Source organism: Poecilia formosa, unplaced genomic scaffold, assembly GCF_000485575.1.
Source record: "Poecilia formosa unplaced genomic scaffold, Poecilia_formosa-5.1.2 Scaffold239, whole genome shotgun sequence".
Classification (NCBI taxonomy): Eukaryota; Metazoa; Chordata; class Actinopteri; order Cyprinodontiformes; family Poeciliidae; genus Poecilia; species Poecilia formosa.
This window is the reverse complement of record NW_006800178.1, coordinates 192,271-211,757: the sequence shown is the minus strand read 5'-3', so window position 1 is coordinate 211,757 and position 19,487 is coordinate 192,271. Positions and strand designations below refer to the sequence as shown.

General features: G+C 41.9%; 1 protein-coding gene across 5 annotated transcripts in view; it reads left to right on the top strand.

The window, feature by feature from the left end:
* The window catches only part of dgkg (diacylglycerol kinase, gamma), a 122,806-nt gene that overhangs the window by 62,628 nt on the left and 40,691 nt on the right, over positions 1-19,487 (top strand). For all 5 annotated transcript variants that reach the window (XM_016680293.1, XM_016680291.1, XM_016680294.1 and 2 more), the window contains 4 exons: positions 3,997-4,082; positions 4,436-4,525; positions 6,000-6,160; positions 18,117-18,181. In XM_016680293.1, coding sequence (XP_016535779.1) covers positions 3,997-4,082; positions 4,436-4,525; positions 6,000-6,160; positions 18,117-18,181 — 402 coding nt within the window. The remainder of the gene's footprint in view (positions 1-3,996; positions 4,083-4,435; positions 4,526-5,999; positions 6,161-18,116; positions 18,182-19,487) is intronic.

The window sequence follows — 19,487 nt, the reverse complement described above, 5'->3', positions numbered from 1 at the left end:
GAAACGTATTATGTGGTCACTGAAAAGACATAAAAGACACTTTCAGGATATAAAAGCTTTGCCCGTCATCTGTCGTCATTAGTGAATTTTTAAATCAATGTGGGGTTATTGTTAGATGAGATCAACTAGCAGAGCCAAGATCTGGATGGAAATGATCTTAGAGTGAGGAAAGGCAGGATTCCTTTTCCCATCAAAACGATCTACAAAAACTCAACATCACTGGCGCAGGGCTGTCCAAAGTGTGGCGCGGGGGCCATTTGTGGCCCTTGAAATGGTTTTGCTCAGCCCCTGATCACAAGTCAAGAATGCAAAAAAAAAAAAATTTGGCCAACAAAATTCAAAAGAATTGGTAATGTAAGTGTTGCTGTTGGATCTGAAATTTGGTCAGTCAGACTTGAATTTAACAGTGTAGAATTCAGTTCTAAGCTGCAGCTTTAACCTGGAGTCTCTGTGGTTGTGCCATCGTCTGTAGAGCTGCTCTGCTTCTCCTGGGCATGCGTTCTGTCTTACTGGCCGCTCTCTAGCTGTTGTTACTGTACGAGGGTGAAGTGGTGCTCTGCAACACATAGAAATGAAAATGAGCTGTGCTGTGACAGAGAGCGCTAACCCGTCACCAGCTCAACCCTCCACAACTGTTACCATGGGTTCCCTAGCAACAGGCTCAGCAGACTCTGAGGTGAGAGTTGGCTCATTCTCAGTGATTTGTTTTGGGAGTGCAATTAGCTTTCTGGACTCAGTCGTTATTTTTAATGCTCATAAAATCCGTTTTGATTTTTGTTGACGCTAATGCATCTGGGATTAATAGCTTTCTGGATAGGCCTGTCACAATAGAGCGAGTTGATGCGATTAAACGACAACATTGTTGTCTTTGAGACCGTTTTCAAGTAACAAATTGCTAATGGCATAATAATGCAAGTTTGCTTTCTCGAAGACCAGTAAGCTTTAGTTTTGTAAAGAACACATCACGCTGGAACTGGAAGACGTTTGAAATATCCAAAATTAAACACAAACCACACAAATCCACAAACATAAACGCTAATGCATCTGGGATTATGCATTATAAAATCTTCGTAAACAAAGTTGCCCTTCAAAAAAAAATCTTCTCATCCGAATGGAAGTTATGGAGCTCATTTTAACTTGACCGTCTCCTCCGCTCTGCTTCGCTCCAAGTTCTCTGCATGGCCTTGAGAGAGCGCTGTTTGCCTTATGTAGCATTCAGGCAACAGGAACAGCAACGCATGAACACACACAAAACTAAGCTTTTTATGTAAATCCTTAAATGCGACCAGTTGGACATTAAATTTGAACCGAGGGGATCGGTTGGATAACAGACTCATCATAAGGAGCTCATCCTGTCAGGGTAGTTTGGAAACTCCTGAGGTGTCATTGTTGCTGCTGCTTCAGGCTTCGACTGGGAGAAAAACAACAGTGTGTGGTTGCTACACCGCCCCGCTGCAGCTCTGTAAATGTGGCACTGTGTGTGTGTGTGTTTTTTTTTACCACGTCTTTCTGTCAGTAACCCTGCTGCTTTGGCAGCTTGCCTCAATTCACATGAATAAGGGCACTTATTCACTCTGCACACATGGCAGGACTCGGCTTCTGAATGCACTCCAACTTCCTGGGCCTCTCTGTAGGACTGAGCACCAAATCACTGCTAAGCTCCTGATAAACATATAGGCTGTTTAAATATGAATAGATGCTCACAGGTCGGACAAGATGAATAAGGGCTGAACATTCATTGGGAATCGTTGGGAACAGAGCATATATAGATGGAAACTTTGGATGTTTACGTACGCTGCAAAAATAATAATAAAAAAAAACCTAACTTTTTTTCACTTTGGATGTTCTATCAATCATTGGATGTTCGCCCTGGACAGGTCACCAGTCGACTGGCCCTTTTCACGCAGCACACGCTCGGCGCGACTCGACTCATTTCCACTCGCAACCTTCACGTGGTACGGGCCCTTTTCGGCTCCGACTTCTCTGGGGTCCCAAATTCTGACTGAGAACACGACGACAGAACACTGCTGGTCACTGATTGGTGGAGTCACTGGTTGGACCACAAGATGATGAAATTTAATCTAAAAAGTGACAATGTTCAACTCCAACAGGAATGTCACCATTTGATGTGCTGCACCAGAGTTAAGCTAATTCACATCTGATTCCCCTGACTCCACAAAAATGGATAGAAGAGAGAAAACACAACACTACAAGTCGCTTTCTAATCACAACACACACACACACACACACACACACACACACACACAGTCATCTAGTTAATGTTCACATTCCTGAGTAGTTTTTAACAATATCTTAAAAACAAACAAAAATCTGAGAGCTGCAGCGCCTCAAGAAAAACTCTCACAGTAATGCGAGGCTGGCCAATATGACTGAAAACATGCCATGATGGAAGCATTTCTTATCAGCCAATATTGACAATTATTGATTCAGTTTTGGTGTCAAATATCCAAAGTGCTGCCAAATTAGAGACGTGACATTCCCTCTTTTATCCACAAATCCCACCACAGTGATTTATTAAAATGCCACAATATAGATTCTTTAGATTATTTTCTTAAACTTTACTCAAATACAGACGTTTATGTACATTTTCTTAGTATTTAATCTTTTGAACAGGTTCCTTATGCCATCTATTTGCCTGCTATGACAGGTGATGTTTTTGTTGTTTTTGTTTTGGTTTTGTGCACATTGAAAGCATTACGTCGTGGACTTAAAAAGATCTTAGAATCTCCTTAAGGTCAGATTTTTAGTTTGTCCTAATGTGTGAAATCTTAAACTGAAACAGGTGTGTTTTCTTTTTTCTTTTTTTTTCTATAGATTTTTGTCCACCACCTTTAAGAGTGCTGAGCTAACTGTCATCATTTTACTCTCCACCTTTTATGTTGCTGACGTTTCTTTTTTGCTTCTAGCCAGCCCGTTGTCTGTTTTTGGATGTGTAGTGTGGGTCTTTGTCTTTTACAAGGTCAAACGGCAAACAGAGAAAGAATCTCAGCTTCAGGATGAGCCTGCTTTATGGGTTTAAAGTTCTGGTTTCAGTGCTAAATGCTCCTGTATGCAGGCTGGTGTAACGCCACGCCTCCCATCCCCAACCCGTTGCTGTGCACAGCCACTCAGCGCTTTGAGAGTTTCCCCACAGTCGTCTTACTCTGTTCAGATCAGAACGGCTAACTGACAGTGACGGTCTATTTAAAAAAAAAGAAAAGAAAAAAAAGAAAATTACATTAAATACTTGATCTACAGGCTTTAACCTATTTTTATTTTACATATAATAGTTATAACAGTGAATATGTATCATTTTTGCAGCAATAGGAACAGCTGTGGGGTTTGTCTTTTAAATGAAATAAATTACATCTTGTTATAAAGTTTTGCTTTAAACAAACTGTAACCCCTGATATGCGGTTTTGAGTTTAATAAAAAGATTTTGGGTTTAGAAGTCGTTCTCACCGCTGATATTAATTTGCTTGAATTTCTATCAGGTTATTCCTCTTCACTTGTCAACAGCACAACGGAAAACATCAGTGATTCCACTGAACCTGAAAAAGCTCAAAGTTAAATGAACATGAATTATTCTAAGCTGATGCAACACACGTCATGAGTCCTTTAAGGCTTTCCTTCCTGCTGCGGTTCTGGACAGGACCGGCCGGCCGGACGCAGGGTCCGAAAGGGGCCTGTGGCCCTCTCAAAGCCGGCTGAATAAAGAAGGGAGAAAAGGAGGGAAGCTTCCGCCGGCAGCTGTATCCCCACACACATTAAGGGTCCCTGTGAAGGACACACACTCACACATCAGCCTTTCTTCATTAGATCATCCAGAGCTTAGAAATCCCTCAAGAAACACAATCAACGGATTATTGACCTGTAAACAGCTTTCCTAATCCATCTGGTGGTTAGAATTAGGGAACTTTCCCCTCCTGACTGTATGTTTGTGGACCACCTGTTTCCTGCATTCGCTTAATTCTCCTGGATCTCCTTTCCATCCAGGCTCAACTTTTTCCACGATGTCCCAGATTTCCGGGTGCTGGCCTGCGGAGGTGACGGTACAGTGGGCTGGATCCTCGACTGCATCGGTACTGAACATCTAACCTCTGGACTTAAGATGCCAATGTGTTTTGAGAGGAAACGTTCAGCATTAGGCCTCCTCTGAAGGCAATAATCTCATTTTTGCTGCTGGCATTACAGATGAGATTAAAATAGTTTTGCCACTGTGGAATAATAATCCATCAGGGCAGGAAGCTCCGTCAGTGTTTCGACCTTATCTTTGTGTGCTTTTAGCCTACATCGTTTTTACAGTCCTGGTCGATTCATGGAGGGGTGATTAAATTACAAAATAATTACTGTAACTTTAGTTGTTTTTTTTTTTTTAAAGGTTTTACTTTCATCACTCGCAACACAGTTTGACTTGTCTTCATCCTGGTTACAGATAAGGCTAATTTTACCAGATACCCTCCAGTGGCCATCCTCCCTCTGGGCACAGGAAATGACCTGGCACGATGTTTACACTGGGGAGGAGGTGAGAACTTCCTCAGACTCTGTCATTACTGTAATGTAGCGATATCTCCATGTTGGAGTTCGTTTTTAAGTCGTATTTGATATACACATCATTTTCATAACAACTGAAGGTAATGTAGTTACTTGATTGTGCTATAAAATGGCACCATGTGCCTGGAAAACGCATTACTGCCTCAAGTGCATTGTTTAATAACTAGAGTCATTTCTGAATGTGGAACGAAATGGGTTCTTTGGTGAGTCCTTTGAGATGATGCATGCAGTAAATTGGTGTTATACTAAATAAACTGAACTGAATTCAGTCGTATCTACCAGGTTAGGTCTGTCACACACATACTGCACTGTTTTCTCCACTAAAAACTAGCTGCTTATCTTCACATGCTGCTCAGCCTGATCTGCCTTCAACCTTGAAAGCTGCTGAAAGATGATCCATTCAGCTGAGCTCCTCAGTCCCCTGGAACTGTGAAGCTTAATAACAACATTTTCATAAGGCTGAGTAAGAGCTGGGCTCATCTTCCCAGCAGCAACAATAAAGTAGTCACCACCAAGCTTTCATATTTTAACAAGGTCATGGTTCTGTGATTAATCAACACAAGGCAATGAATTTACAGTACAAGTGCTTTGTGTGTGTGAAGTTTTTAATTTAGCCATAACAGCTCCCACTTTCAACTTTTTCATTTCCTGGAATCGTGTTCTGAAGCCTTTCTAGAAACTGCTGTCAGTCTGGGAAATGTTTCCCTCATCAGGAACATCAGAAAAGTAAGAACAAATATGTGCCCCCATACATAGTTCTTCCATTTTTACTTGTTTCAGATCATCTAGCAAATTCTGCAGCAATAAATCAATTCTACGTTAACCTGGGTTATTTAGGAGAAAATCCTTTCCTCAATGGCTTTGAAGAACAGATATTTACAGACACTGAATAGAAAGACTGTCTGAAGTAAACTCAGGCCAGACATTTCTTGTTTTAGCTTAGATAGAATTACCAAAATTATTTTTATTTGCTAAATGCTAGAAAACCTGGTGAGAGAAGTGATTGGTGTGATTGAAGTGTATGGACTGATGCGCACATATTTTGTCCTCTTTTATCAGTACCTCAGTAAGCTGGCACTGTTTTGACTGTTTGGTCTTGTTCTTATTTATTTATTTATTTTTTACTCTATTATTTGTTTGCTTTTTGTTGTTTTTTTGTCTGTCTTGGTTGTTTAATTATAAATAAATGTATATAAAAAAAGTTTTTGGATTTTTTTTTTTTTACTTGAACTCGAAAGTTTTCAGACATTGGTCAGTACTGTCTTTTTTGTTAATTTATGGCTTGGGTCAAACCTTTTAGGTTCTCACAATAGTTTGCTGAACTGACTGATGTACTTGCATTGCCCAAATTTTTATTTTATTATTATACAAGTGTTGCTTTTCTACCGGACTATCATTTAGTTGTGTTTTTCTTTCCCTTTCACCCTGTGTGGCTGTCCTGGCAGGCTATGAAGGCGGCAACCTGATGACAATCTTGAAGAACATTGAACACAGCACCAAGGTGGTACTGGACCGCTGGAACATCAACATCGTTCCTGATGACAAGGAGGAGAAGGGCGACCCCGTCCCTTACAGCATCATCAACAACTACTTCTCTGTGGGAGTGGTAAGGCAGATTTTAGTTCTGCTGCACATTTTCTGTTTGTGCCGTAATCATCCCATGTGTTCATACTTTAGTATGCTGGATAATAAGTTGATGTTTCTGAAAAGCATAAAAAGCAATGGTGATATTCTTGGCTGTGCAACAACACATAAACTAAGTTTCGAACGCAACTTTCTTTTCCTTTTCCAATTAGAAAAGTGAGATCAAATTCACACCCACTGATAACAAGTCAAGTAACCAACGAGTACAAAAAGATCAAGCCAAATTATCTGACATTTCTTCGGGAGAAAAAAACTTCTAAAGTACTGGAGACCTGGATGTTCAGTGAGCCAGAGAAATCCAGGAAGTATTTAGAAACAATTCCTGCTGCTGTGTGCAGGTCAACATCAACTAGTCTGATATGAACCCGTGGCCTATTAAAAAAGGGTTATGTTAACAAGATATTGCACGCTGGCATAATTGGTAAAAGTAAATAGACCTTCACAGATATTATTCTTACTTTAACAAAAGAAATTGATATAAATGGTTGCAGTTGCATTTGGAACTTGAATGTTTCAGTGTTTGCGTTTCTGTTGCAAAACCTGGAATTATGAAAACAAATTTACTTAATGGAAACAGCAATTTCAAAACAACTCACGTTTTTTGATAAAAAAAAAAGATTTTGCGCTAGGATGAGGTGGCTTTTCAGCTGTATGTTTTGAAATTTTCAATTTTCAAATACTGCAAATGAAACACTTTTTTGCATCACATGGTCAACAGCTGGGGGTTACTACTGGCAAAAATGACAAAGATGACAGGAAGTGGTAGGAGGACTTAGCGACTTAGCAGGTGAACAAACCTGCATTTATGTGTGATTTTAACTGAATTTGTTTTTTGATGGAAACAGCAATCGCAAAATTAATTTTTTTGCATGAGCAGAATATTGACAAAGTTTTGCTTGTAATGGTATTGCAGCTACTGAGTGCTGCTGGGAGCCATAATCTGGAAGAGTCAACATCGTTTCTACCAAAACCAGCAGCAGCCTGGGGCATGTTGTAAGCTGACTGAGAAAGGAGTCACAAAAAGAATGAAGAACTGTCCAAGAACCAAGGAGCAGTCTAAGAGAGCTTAAGAAAGACACAGCAGATGCTGTTCTTCCTCTGAAATGCAGTCAGCTGCTATGAACGCTAAGCACACTCACTGAACGTCCCTGGATGTTTCTCCAAAGCCCAACTGGACTGGTCAGAATGAGGAAAACTCTTCTAAACTCTGGAAAAGCTTCTGCAGTGATACGACACTTGGCTCAACAGAAATATGTTGTTGGAAACGCTGATTTGAACCCTGGCAAACGTCTCTGGATGCAGTTTGATCTTGTCGTGAAAACTTCAGTAAAAACTTTGTGAGACGGATGATTTGATCTGTGTGGACGCACACAATTAGTTGAATCGTCTGTTGGTTTCTGCTTCCTCTGGGGCATGTTTGATCCCTTAATTGGAGGAAAAGAGCCTGCTGCCAGGTGACAGTTGCTTAGCAACCATTTTATGCCGTCTTAGAGATGCTTTACTGGGGCCTCGGGGACATTTATGCAGGTGACAAACAAGGTGCTTATGAAGTTATCGCAGCACAGCTCTGCTCTTTTAGCCCCACTAGCTGCACAGGCCAGAGGAAGTGACTGGTTACGGTCTTGGTGGGTAGGTTCTAGGTTTTCTTAATCAAACATTTTTCCTTCTTTTGTCTTCATTACTCTTGGCTGTATTTAAGGTGTTGTCTCTGCTTTGTCAGTCAGTTTTCAGAGTTATACCTAACATCAAGTTCTGAAGTTCTGCTGTTCTTTAGCAAACAACATGCTGGACTGATCATTTAAACTTTACATGCTGTAAGGGGTTTTTAGAGCCCCAGCTTTGGCGCGGTGGCACCTTTCATTCCTTGAGATGTGTCCAAACTGTTCACATGAGGTTCTCCTAAAAGCCTATCTGCTTTTAACATTTACATGCAGTAGAGAGTAACTCTGTCGATGTCTTCATTTAGTATAAATCTTAGGCTGCAGTTGGCTAAAGCGAAGGGGCGCAGTTGGCGGACGTCTACCAAATCACAACAGAACCTGAATTATTTACAAAGGAAATGGAATTAGGAGACAATGCACCTTCAATGAAACACACTGTGAGAACAGCACATGTAAAGACTTATGCTGAAAAATAATTTTAAAAAATAAAAAACTTTGAAGGTCTTTGCTCACCTCTTTTCTAGGTTCCCCACCTCTTTGTAACCCCAGATCAAGCCCGGGGTTACAGTTCAACTCTTAAGCCCAAGATACAGATGCATCTCAACAAAATTAGATCATCATCAAGAAGTTCATGTGCTTCACCAATTCAGCAAAGTGAAACTCTTATAAGAGTTCACAGCATGCCCTTTGGTAGGTTGCACTTCGTGAGTCGTCGCAGAAAGTGACGTCTCTGCTGTGCTTCCAGGCCGTTTCTGTGTGAGGACCAGCTCAGCTTCAGAGCAAGGTTGATTCCTGTGAACCACAAGCGATCCACAGTGGACACCGTGTTGCTGAGAGTAGTGAGGAGACTCCAGGGTGGGGGGGTCGTTCTCCTGAAGTCCGTCATCACGTCTGCAGTCTTGGGCAGGTTAATCCCCAAGAGGTTCTGACCACACAAGTGGACCAGCCAATCCACATGCTGTCTTGGTGCAGACTTGATGTTGTCATGGATCAGACCAATGACAGACTTTTTAGCTAGTGGACACCACTAGCTAAAAAGTTAGTTGCACTAAAACTGAATCACTATATCAGTATGATATTTAAGGCCGACTTTAAACCATGTTCATACCAACCACATGAGAAAACATGTTTCTACTTAGTATGTCGTCCTCAACAGAACCAGATTAGTGATGGATGCCTACCTGTACGGTTTGTGGAATTCCTGAAGTTACTGGCAATGACAACTGAGTAAACAGGAGGTTCACACACACGCACGCACACACACACACACACACACACACACACACATACACACAGGTCTGCCAAGTTTCAGTCTTCTGTGTAGAGAGAGATGAGTTGGGACAGAACACACCACTGGGGGGCGCTGGTTTGGATGGTTCTGGTGCCTGACCATTACCATTTCTGTTAAATGAGAAATGCAATTAAAATCATACGCGAATAAGCTTGTTCACGCGGTAAATCATTAGAAAACATACGACACTGTGATCCTCCAACTAGTTCCTGTTGTCGTCTTCTTTGTGGTTTGTGTCAGTGGCAACATCATGTTGTTGATCATGTGACTTGTATAATGCAAATAAAATGTTTGCATTGCAGTTTTGCAAAATAAACCAATTTCCATATGGACAACAAAGCACCTCATCCTAGAGCCAAAGTTTTTTTTGTTTTGTTTTTTTTATCAAAAAAAAACTATTTTTTATATATTTTTTAAATTAGCAGGCTTCCAGATGAATTTATTTTCAAAATGTCAAATTGTCCAATTATATGATCGATGGAAAAGCAGCTTCAGCGCCACCAACTAAGAACTCAGGGAAGTAATCGTGACAATGAGAAATTAACAAGAAATACCTTTTGATATTTATTAGTTATTGAACTTTAGAGAAAGTGACTGAGCGGTGGCAAACAGCAGAACAAACACCAAAACACGATGCGGAGTCGAGAGCGAGGCACTGCGGCTGGGTGGGACTGACGCTCATTTAGGTCTGTGTGTAACTCTAACCTTGTGTGGATTCGAGAAAAACTTTGTTTATGGAGAATCAGGATTGTTTAATATGACAAGTATTTCTTGTGTAGCCACGTTCTGACACAAAGGAGCTTATGTCATTGTGTGTGAGCATGTTTTGTTTCTACCCAAACCTGATCCAAGGAGCCGGGAGAAGCCGTGCAGTTTGATTTGGGTTTATTCTGACTCAGCCTCACAATCATCTTCCCACTAATCTGCTGCTTAAGCAGTCACAGTGATGTAGGCTCACACAAACAAACAACATATTTGTGTCCCAATTTTTTTATTTTTTTTTTTAAATGATCTCAAAATAATGAGAACATGTGAAACAGGGACCAGAGCATTGCTGGATTGGGTCTGTTCAGAGGACAGTTTGACGTGAGGAAGTGCTGACTTGTGGGTTTAATGTAAAGGTTTTCTGCGCGAGGCTGCATGCCCACTTTGACTGTGCCGAACTTGGCGACAGATTGCTGACCCTCCAGGAGCCGCTGTGACAGATGGCTGAGAGTCTGTGTGCACACGGCACCTGAGCAAACCTGACTCTGACTCACATCGCTGATGGCGCCGTTACTAAGACCTCAAATCTGCTTCGCAAACCATACAAGGCCTGTGTTTCCTGCCGTCCCATCCCAGACCTTGCTGCTCGGGCTTTTGGTTGCCACAGCGACGGGAGGCTGGCAAGGCCGAATCTGAAAGCTTCCACAGTCATCTGTCCTTTATCTCACTGACTTAATTGTGGATGACACAGTGTGGAGCATGTGGCCGGCTCAGCTGAACCACTCAGAGCTGTAAATCAGAAGGTGAAGTATTTTATTTCAACCTATGAATGCATCTTTCCAGAAAAAAAAAAAATCATTTTTTGGATCCTCCATATGTGACTTTCAAGTTTGTTACTACTTAGGAAAAAGCTTTAAGCTTCTCTAAACTTGCTTATGTCATCAATCATGGAGTTCATCTACTGTATTGGCAACCAGCACTGACTTTTCTAACTGGGGTTGCTTAGAGAGGTTATGAGTAGACAGGATCCAACCTTGTACATATCCTCCGTTAACAAGAACAGGTTCTTTGTTGGTGTAAGATGTGTTATCATAGTTAAAGTTGAAGGAATACAGCCAGTCCATCAAACCAGATGATACTGATTACTGGGTTTATGTGAACAAATTTAGAATTTAAAACATTGTGTTTGCTTGAAGAGGCAGTGTTATGTATTCACCAGGCACATAGTCATATATTAGCACAATCATGTAACTATGCTCCCTTCAGTGTTATAAAAATGCTGTCAAATGTGACTTAAAAGAAATTTTACTTCATAATTTAAACTCCTGCTCTTTCTGAAACTCCACCTTCAGGAAGTCATTACAACATGGCTCCTCTGTTAACCCTTTAACAACGTTTTTACCAGCATTACTCTGAGAAGTAGTTCAGAAAATGTGCAGTTCCACCAGGTGTTTGCTAGTTGCTTCTGGCTAGTCTGAAGGATCTGAATGGGGAAGGCTGCTCTGGGAAACAGAAGCTTGAAAGCTTGGAAACTGCAATTAAAACACCACTTCATGTTTTTACCTCAAATAAGACTTTCAAATATGCAACAGCATGTCAAGCTTATTTCACTCAAGTTCACATTCTTATAGTAACAACTAAGCTTTCTTTGATGGACAGCTGACAGCTTACTGGACTACACTTCACAAAGACAGACCTCACTTTGTAGAGAAATATTGGCACATTTCAATACCGCATCACCCCATGTTGAACAATAGACCCTGATTCAATACCATTCAAAAGTTCAATTCACAACTCGCATCACAACCTAGGTCAAGTTTTTTAACACCAAAAATATTTCTAAGCATCCAAATTCGTTTTTCTTGTAAGTGCAGGAAAAGTGCAGAAACCATATTTCAGCCAGCTGACCTGCAGCCGGTGGGGAGGAGCCATGATGCTCTACACTACATAGAGCAGAAAGGCTTTACATAATAAAAATGGTGGATTATGATTTTTTTAAAGGGGACCTATTATGCACAATTCACATCTTGCATGTTTTTGTACTTCCACTTGAGTTTCTAAACAGCGTAAGTGGTTAAAAAAATCCTCACTCAGCCTCATTTTGGAAATAAGTTAATGTTTTTTTTTTGGTACTGCTGTCACCTAGCAACCCGAGCTCCAGCACATTTGGTCAGCTGGTTTTACCACTGTATGGGCTGTACAGTGGCTGCAGGAAAAGATAAGAGTCTTGCCCTTGACTTACCATTAACAAACAACTTTCTGCAGTGTTGTTGGTGGTGCAGGAGGCTCCTCTTCTGCTTTTCAAACCTGTGCCGTTGAATGATTGCAGACTAAAATGTCATTTTCTAGGAACTACTGGACTACAAAACATGTTCAGTAATAAACATGTTTTGTAGCCAATAGACCTGTTTAGGTTTTCCCCTAATTAGTTCCACTCAACACACTTGTATCACTTCCTAAACACTTTGACTTCACCTTTGGCCTGGAAACTATCTGAGAGGAGGAATCAGGGAGAAGGAAATGACACCATGTCAGCAGCTATGATAGATGGCACCTCATGTTTCAGAGAGGAAGCTGACCCCAGGCTGTCAGTGTGTTTATATGTGCCTGTATGTCTCTGCTCCTTGCTGGATGTGTGATGCGCTATGCTGTGGGATCATTCCCAGTATTAATGACCAGTCTCTGCAGCCTTCCCTGACTTTGGCATGTTTGACTGGAGAACAGATATAAGGATGTTAGGTAGTCTGTTATTAACAGCAGTTTATGGAGTTTAGTACACATAAAAAGTCAGTGTTCAATATTCTGCAGAAACTGTACAGAGAGGTGTGCGTGTGTGTGCGTGTGTGTTTTTATGTGGTCCTGGCACCGACTGAAGGTCAGGGGAAGTATCAGTGACAGGAAGCCAGCTACTGCCAGGTTCAGGCCAGGTTACTGCCGTAATGAATGACCGTGCTGAGTGACACCTGGCTGGTTCTAAAGACATGAGGAGCAGCGTGCACATGCTTTGATGCACAACCTCACACACACATTAACACACAGCGAGAGAGGTGTTAAAAAGCAGAGAAAGCTGGCTGCAGCTCCTAAATATATTCCTATCAGGTAACTCTATATTATCAGGGACAGAGAGTGACCCCAATCTGTTTTTTTCCCCCAGTCTTGGATTGTTTGCCTCAGTTTTGGTCTTGTGTTAGTCTGGTTTCACAAACTGGGTCAAGGCTGGTGCAACACTATAGTTTTTGTCAAAATTGCAAAAACTTTACTCCCTTAACAATCCAAGACCAAGGCCTAGCTCAAGACCAAGACTGGTCCTCCATCCATGGTACATAGTGACATGCTCTTTTGCTGTTTATTAGCATTGATCTGGTTGCTTCATACTAGGATACAGTAGATTGCCAAAAGTATTTCCTCACCCATCCAAATGATTGGAATTAGGTGTTCCAGTCACTTCCATGGCCACAGGTGTATAAGATGAAGCACCTACACATGCAGACTGTTTGTACAAACGTTTGTGAAAAATGGGTCACTCTCAGGAGCTCGGTGAATTCCAGCGTGGAACTGTGATAGGATGCCACCTGTGCAACAAATCCGTGAAATTTTCTCGCTCCTGAATATTACATTGTCAACTGTCAGCTGTGTTATGAGAAAATGGAAGTGTTTGGGAACGACAGCAAATCATCCACAGAGTGGTAGGCCATTTAAACTGACAGAGCGAGGTCAGAAGATGCTAAAGCGCATAGTAAGAAGAGATTACCAACTTTCTGCAGGAGGTCACTATAGATCTCCAGACTTCATGTGATTAGCCCAGGAACAGTGTACAGAGGGTTTCATGAAATGGGTTTCCATGGTGACCAGCTGCATCCCAGCCATACATCACCAAATGCAAGACAAAGCATCGGATGCATTTGTTGTAAAGCACGCTGCCACTGGATTCTAGAGCAGTGGAGGCGCGTTCTCTGAAGTTACGAATTGCGCTTCTCCATCTGGCAATCTGATGGACGAGTCTGGGTTTGGCAGTTGCCAGGACAACTGTACTTGTCTGACTGCATTGTGCTTAGTGCCAAGTTTGGTGGAGGGTGGATTATGGTGTGGGGTTGTTTTTCAGGAGCTGGGCTTGGCCCCTTAGTTCCAGTGAACTTTGTGTGAACAGTTTGGAGCCGGACCCTTCCTCTTCCAACATGACTGTGCATCAGAGCACAACTCAAAGTCCATAAAGACATGGATGACAGAGTCTGGAGTGGATGAACGTGACTGGCCTGCACAGAGTCCTGACCTCAACCCAATAGAACACCTTTGGGATGAATTAGAGGGGAGACTGATAGCTGGGCCTTCTCGTCCAACATCAGTATGTGACCTCTGGAAGAATGGTCAAAAATCCTCATAACCAGCCTTCAACTCTTCTGGGACAGCCTTCCCAGAAGAGCTGAAGCTTTTCTAGCTGCCAATGGTGGACCAAGGTCATATTCAACCTTATGGATTAGGAATAGGATGTCATTTCAGCTCATATGCGAATCAAGGTGGGAGAGTCAATAGTTTGGCAATATAGTGTATCTTTTGAATCCCTACTTTGGGAGTTTCACTAAGCTAGTGTGCATTTCCAGCCATCCAGCCTGCCCACTTATCTGGGGTTGGGGTAACAGTCTAAGAAAGGAGGCCCAGTCTTCCCTCTCCCGAGCCACTTTTTCCAGCTCCTCCAGGAGAATCCCAAAGCGTTCCCAGGCCAGCTGAGAAACATAGTCCCTCCAGTGTGTCCTGGATCTTCCCCGGGTCCTCCTCTCGGTGGGACATACCCGGAACACCTCACCAGGGAGGCGTCAGGAGGCATCCTGACCAGATTCCCAAGCCACCTCAATTGGCTCCTCTCGACATGAAGGAGCAGTGGTTCTACTCTGAGTCCCTCCCAGATCACAGAGTTTCTCACTCTATCTCTAAGGGACAGCCCAGACACCCTACGAAGAATACTCAATTTGGCCGCTTGTGTCTGCAGCCTTGTTTTTTCGGTCATGACCCAAAGTCATGACCATAGATGCGGGTAGGAACGTAGATCAACCGGCAAATCGATAGCTTTGCTTTTTGACTCAGCTTTCTCACCACATCAGACTGTTATTCTCTGTCTTAACTTTGTTTGCTGTATTGTTTTTATCCCTGCTTATTTTTATTAGCAGGGGAATCTGTACTGACACCCTGGCACCCTGCCTGCCTCTGCCGGTGTTTCACTTCTCTGCAACAAGAGGAATCAGAGTTGGCACAAGGCAGGTGGACGGGTGTGATGACACACATCTGTTTGTTCACGCTCACATTGGCGCTCTGCCTTGCTCTGATGCAAAGTGCTGAGATCTCACAGACATCGCATCTTAAAATAGAGTGTCATCTTCAGTTTAACTGGGACCAAATTTGATACTGGGTCCTGTGGCGAGAGTAGACATCACTGCAGGCTAACTTTAGGCACAGCTATCCATCTTAACACCTCGCTATTCTCAGGTCTCTTGCTTAGTTACTCAAGATTTCAGACACATCCAAACACCCTTTGATTAAAGGGATAGTGCTCACAAGCAGCAGATGAAGGTTTTCTTTATATTTGGTCTGAAGAGATGGACGTATATGTGACGTTTAGGCAGAACCAGATGTTCTTGTTCATTGAGCGACATGAAGCAGTGACTCTGTGTGTTGCGGTGAAGTGGTCCCGCTCCATCACATGAGCCACATCCTGGAGTTACATCTGCATCAGCCTCATGATGTTGTCTGATATCCAGTGGATTTATAACTTACATCGAGTCCAGTGGTTGCTTATCAGTGAAAGGCAAATTACATCCTCAGGCCTGGGTGCAGCAAAAGCAGCTCTGGTCCAGCTCAGGGCCAATTAAGCCTGCTGGGTTCAGCTCACCCCATCCACTGTGAGCATGTCTGTGTCTCTGTTGCTTGACTTAGAAGATCACAGTGGATTCGGTTCTCTTCGCAATGAGTAAAGGTATCCTAGGACAACTGCTGAGTGACAACTCTTGTACTTTTTTTATGATTTTTTTTTTTTGGTTCATGCATTTTATTGCACCACTAGAAAATAACTTACGATGTATTCACACCCTCCCTGTTTAGTTCACTTTAATCAAACCCTAGTTTGTTTGTCTGGAAGGCCCGGTTTGTTTGTGGAGGTGTGAATGCACAATCTAGTTCTGATGCGGACCAATAGAGCAAACTGTGGTTTTCCTACAACCCAAGGTCTGGGTTTGGTTAACATGAAGTCTGGTGAGGTTAGAAGGAATATGTGAACGCCAAGCGGACCGGAGACCGCTCCAAAAGTGGGAAGGGGACTATAGAGAAGTGCATTTTGGGTAAATACAACCAAAACAAACGCAAGAGTCTAAATATAGAGGTACAAATGGCTTGTTACCAAAGATAAATAGAAATCCTACAACCACTAAAATCTGACGCTACCCTGTAGTCGTTTATATTTTGTGAAGAAGGAAGTTGCACTCTTCTTTGGAGGTTTTCATGCCCTTTCCTTCAGTAGTTCTTGGTGCAGTGCCCCCACTGGTGAGGGGGGAACAGGTTTTTTAAAGGGCTTGGTTTGTTTGACACGGTGCAGTGTGAAAAATGAACTGCTAAAAATGTGACAAATGTTGCTGTTTTAGTCACTAATCAAACCAAGTGTACCGGACTATCAGGTGTGATAATCCAGTCAGATGTGAGTTTTCACACTCCCTAATTGATCTACGATCATTTAGGTTAGTTTTCACACCTGATAGTCTGTGTCATGTGGTAGATATCAGCCGACTGGTGAGAGAAAAGGTAGATCTTGGTCTCAAAAAGTTTGGGCACTCCTGATCCAACTATTGGACGTCATTAAGGCCTTTGAAGAACCAAGGCTGTATCAAAGGATAATGTTAATTGTTGAAGTAGTAGGAGACTGGAGGTGTTTTCTCTTTGTGAGGTCAGTCTGAGGCTGCTCTGGTGACTCATCAGGCTCACATTCACCCCGGCCCCAGAGGTCAGAGGTTAGATCCTATTTGAGCTGCATTCAGACCAACCTCTGACCTTTAGCTGCTGCTTCTAAAACTCTGTCGTTGTCCACGTCTTAAACCCGTTAGGAGGAGTTCACCAGACCAATCATCTTCGATCAACTTTACAACAAAAATGCCACAATTTTTAGGGGTTTATTTATCTTTATGGTGAATAAAATCTTGATGGCTTCAAGAGGTTTTTCTGCTCAGCCTTGTTGCAAACATTTACTTATTAAACTGCCAGGAATTTTTCCAACTGGTTTATTTGTTATTTATTTGTGAACCACTAAGTGAAAATAACCAGAAACAGTTCTTAGTTTAAGTTCATGTTGATTAGATTAATTTGGTGCCTTTAATGATTTTTAAAATTTTCCGTAGCTGTGCCATTATACGACATATTTGGGTGCAAGTGGAATTGTTTTGTGGACTTTAATCCACACATGCTCAGAAATATACATGCAGACTCATATGTGAATGGAAACCCATANGTTACCCATTGCTTCTGACGTTGATGTGAGTTTTCACATCAACATCAGAAGTGATGCTGCGGGATATTTCTCCACTCTTCTCGGGAGAATTGATAGAATTTATTTGTATTGTTTGGCAATGTCAAAACAATAAAATATTTTTCCAGCAAGCATTGTGTGCAGCACTCAAGACTTCTTGACTGAAAGTCTCTTAGTCCTATGTGTCCTGGATGATGGTTCAGTGTTTGTGTTTCTGTACTTTAGTCCAGAATCATTTGATATTTGGGCCTTGACTTTTAATTTACTACTCCTACATAGCAACAATAGCAACTTTGAATTTGTCAGGGTTTATATGAGTTCCACAATCTAAGGTTATTGTGGAGTCTCATCAGGTTTTTCCTTTTCAACTGCTGCAGAGTTTCTCCAAAATCTCAGCACAGTATGCAGCAGACACCAGGAATTCACTGAGGTTAAAGATCACAATCACCCATGAATAGCTTAAATCTACAAATACTTAAAACCCCTTCTAAAAAAAAAAAAAGCTTAGAGCTGCCTACTTCATTAGTTTACACACCAAATATACCTTAATATACATTAATACACACAGTGGGAATGGTCTTAGCACGACCATAGAAGCTAACGTCTTCTGTACCACTGCTCTTGATGGAACTACTGATTAATGGCAGGGATAATGAATGGGGCTCCTGGATTGGCTGCTTTGTGGCCATGCTGTTTGAGACGCCATCGGCACCAATAGCGTGTCGAGTTGCTGATGTTGTCTCCTCTGTTCTTCACACAGGATGCCTCCATCGCCCACCGCTTTCATATGATGAGAGAAAAACACCCTGAGAAGTTCAACAGCAGGTTAGTGGAGTCGATCTGGAGCATTGATACGGGAGTCCAAACTGCTTTTCATTTAGTTTGGAGCACTGTGGAATGACGAGTTTCTGTCACTTTAACAGAAACTCGTCACTTCCTTTGTGTTGTCCAGGGTAAGCATGGCGTTTCTCAATTAAATATGAAATAAGGTTTCTGGTCTGGAAGTCTTGGGATGCAAAGTGAAATAGCACAAATGACACAAGTTGGAGATTTGAGTCATCCTAATAGCACAGAAGTAGCTTTAAATGGCCATCAGTGAGAGCAAGTACATGGCAGTCTAATTAAAAGTTATATAATGTTCCAGGCTGCCTGAGGAAGGTCAGGACTGAGAGTCATAGTGATCCATATAGAGGATGTAAAGAAATATCTGAGGAAGGACGAGCTGCAGAACATACAGTCACCCTGCAACAATCTGTCACAGCAGCGGCTTCATCTGGCGGCTAAAGTCACACATTTATTGCTCTGGTGTTTCAGACTAAACTTAAAAGATATGAAACAAAATGCTGTCATTTCAGACTTCTTGTTAACTCATATTGGTTCCATTGAGGACCAATGACAAATGCTAGATTTCTATATTTGTTCTAAATATTTGATCACTCTTACATATTTCTATATGTAATTGTATTAATCAGGTGGTGTCAAATTAAACTAGCCCAGACGGGGTTTTTTTTTTATCTTATTTTTGTTTTCAGTTTTATATTACAGAAACATTTATCTTTGCATAAAGAAACGTTCTGTTCCTATTGGTCCACAAATAATTTTATTTTGGAAATATTTAAAGGAAGTCTAATGTAAGTAATCCCCTTACACTCCAACTGCTCACAGCGAGCATGAGTGCATAACTTCACTTCCTATTTTACATTTAAATAAGCAGGAAATCATATAATGGCTTGTGAAAGACACAGCAGGCCAGAACGCAGTGCGTGAAATAAGATATTGCTTGTGTTGATCATTCAACCCACTAATGTACAAAAAGAATATATTGTTTTTAGCCGTTTGCAGTAGTTTTTGTTTTCAAACATGTTTCCTCAGTTTTACTCCGCTAGCTTTCGTTAACTATAATAACCCTGGACAAATCACCTGTCCATCGCTGGGCAACATACAGACAAACAATCCTGCACCCACCACCGTACAAGGGCCAATTAGGCAACCTGTTAACCTTGCAGTCATGTTTCTGGACTGTGGGAGGCGCTAGAGTACCCAGAGAGAACCCACGCTTGCACAGGGAGAACAACATGCAAGCTTACATGTAGAAAGACCCAGGTTGGGATTTGAACCCAGGACCTTCCTG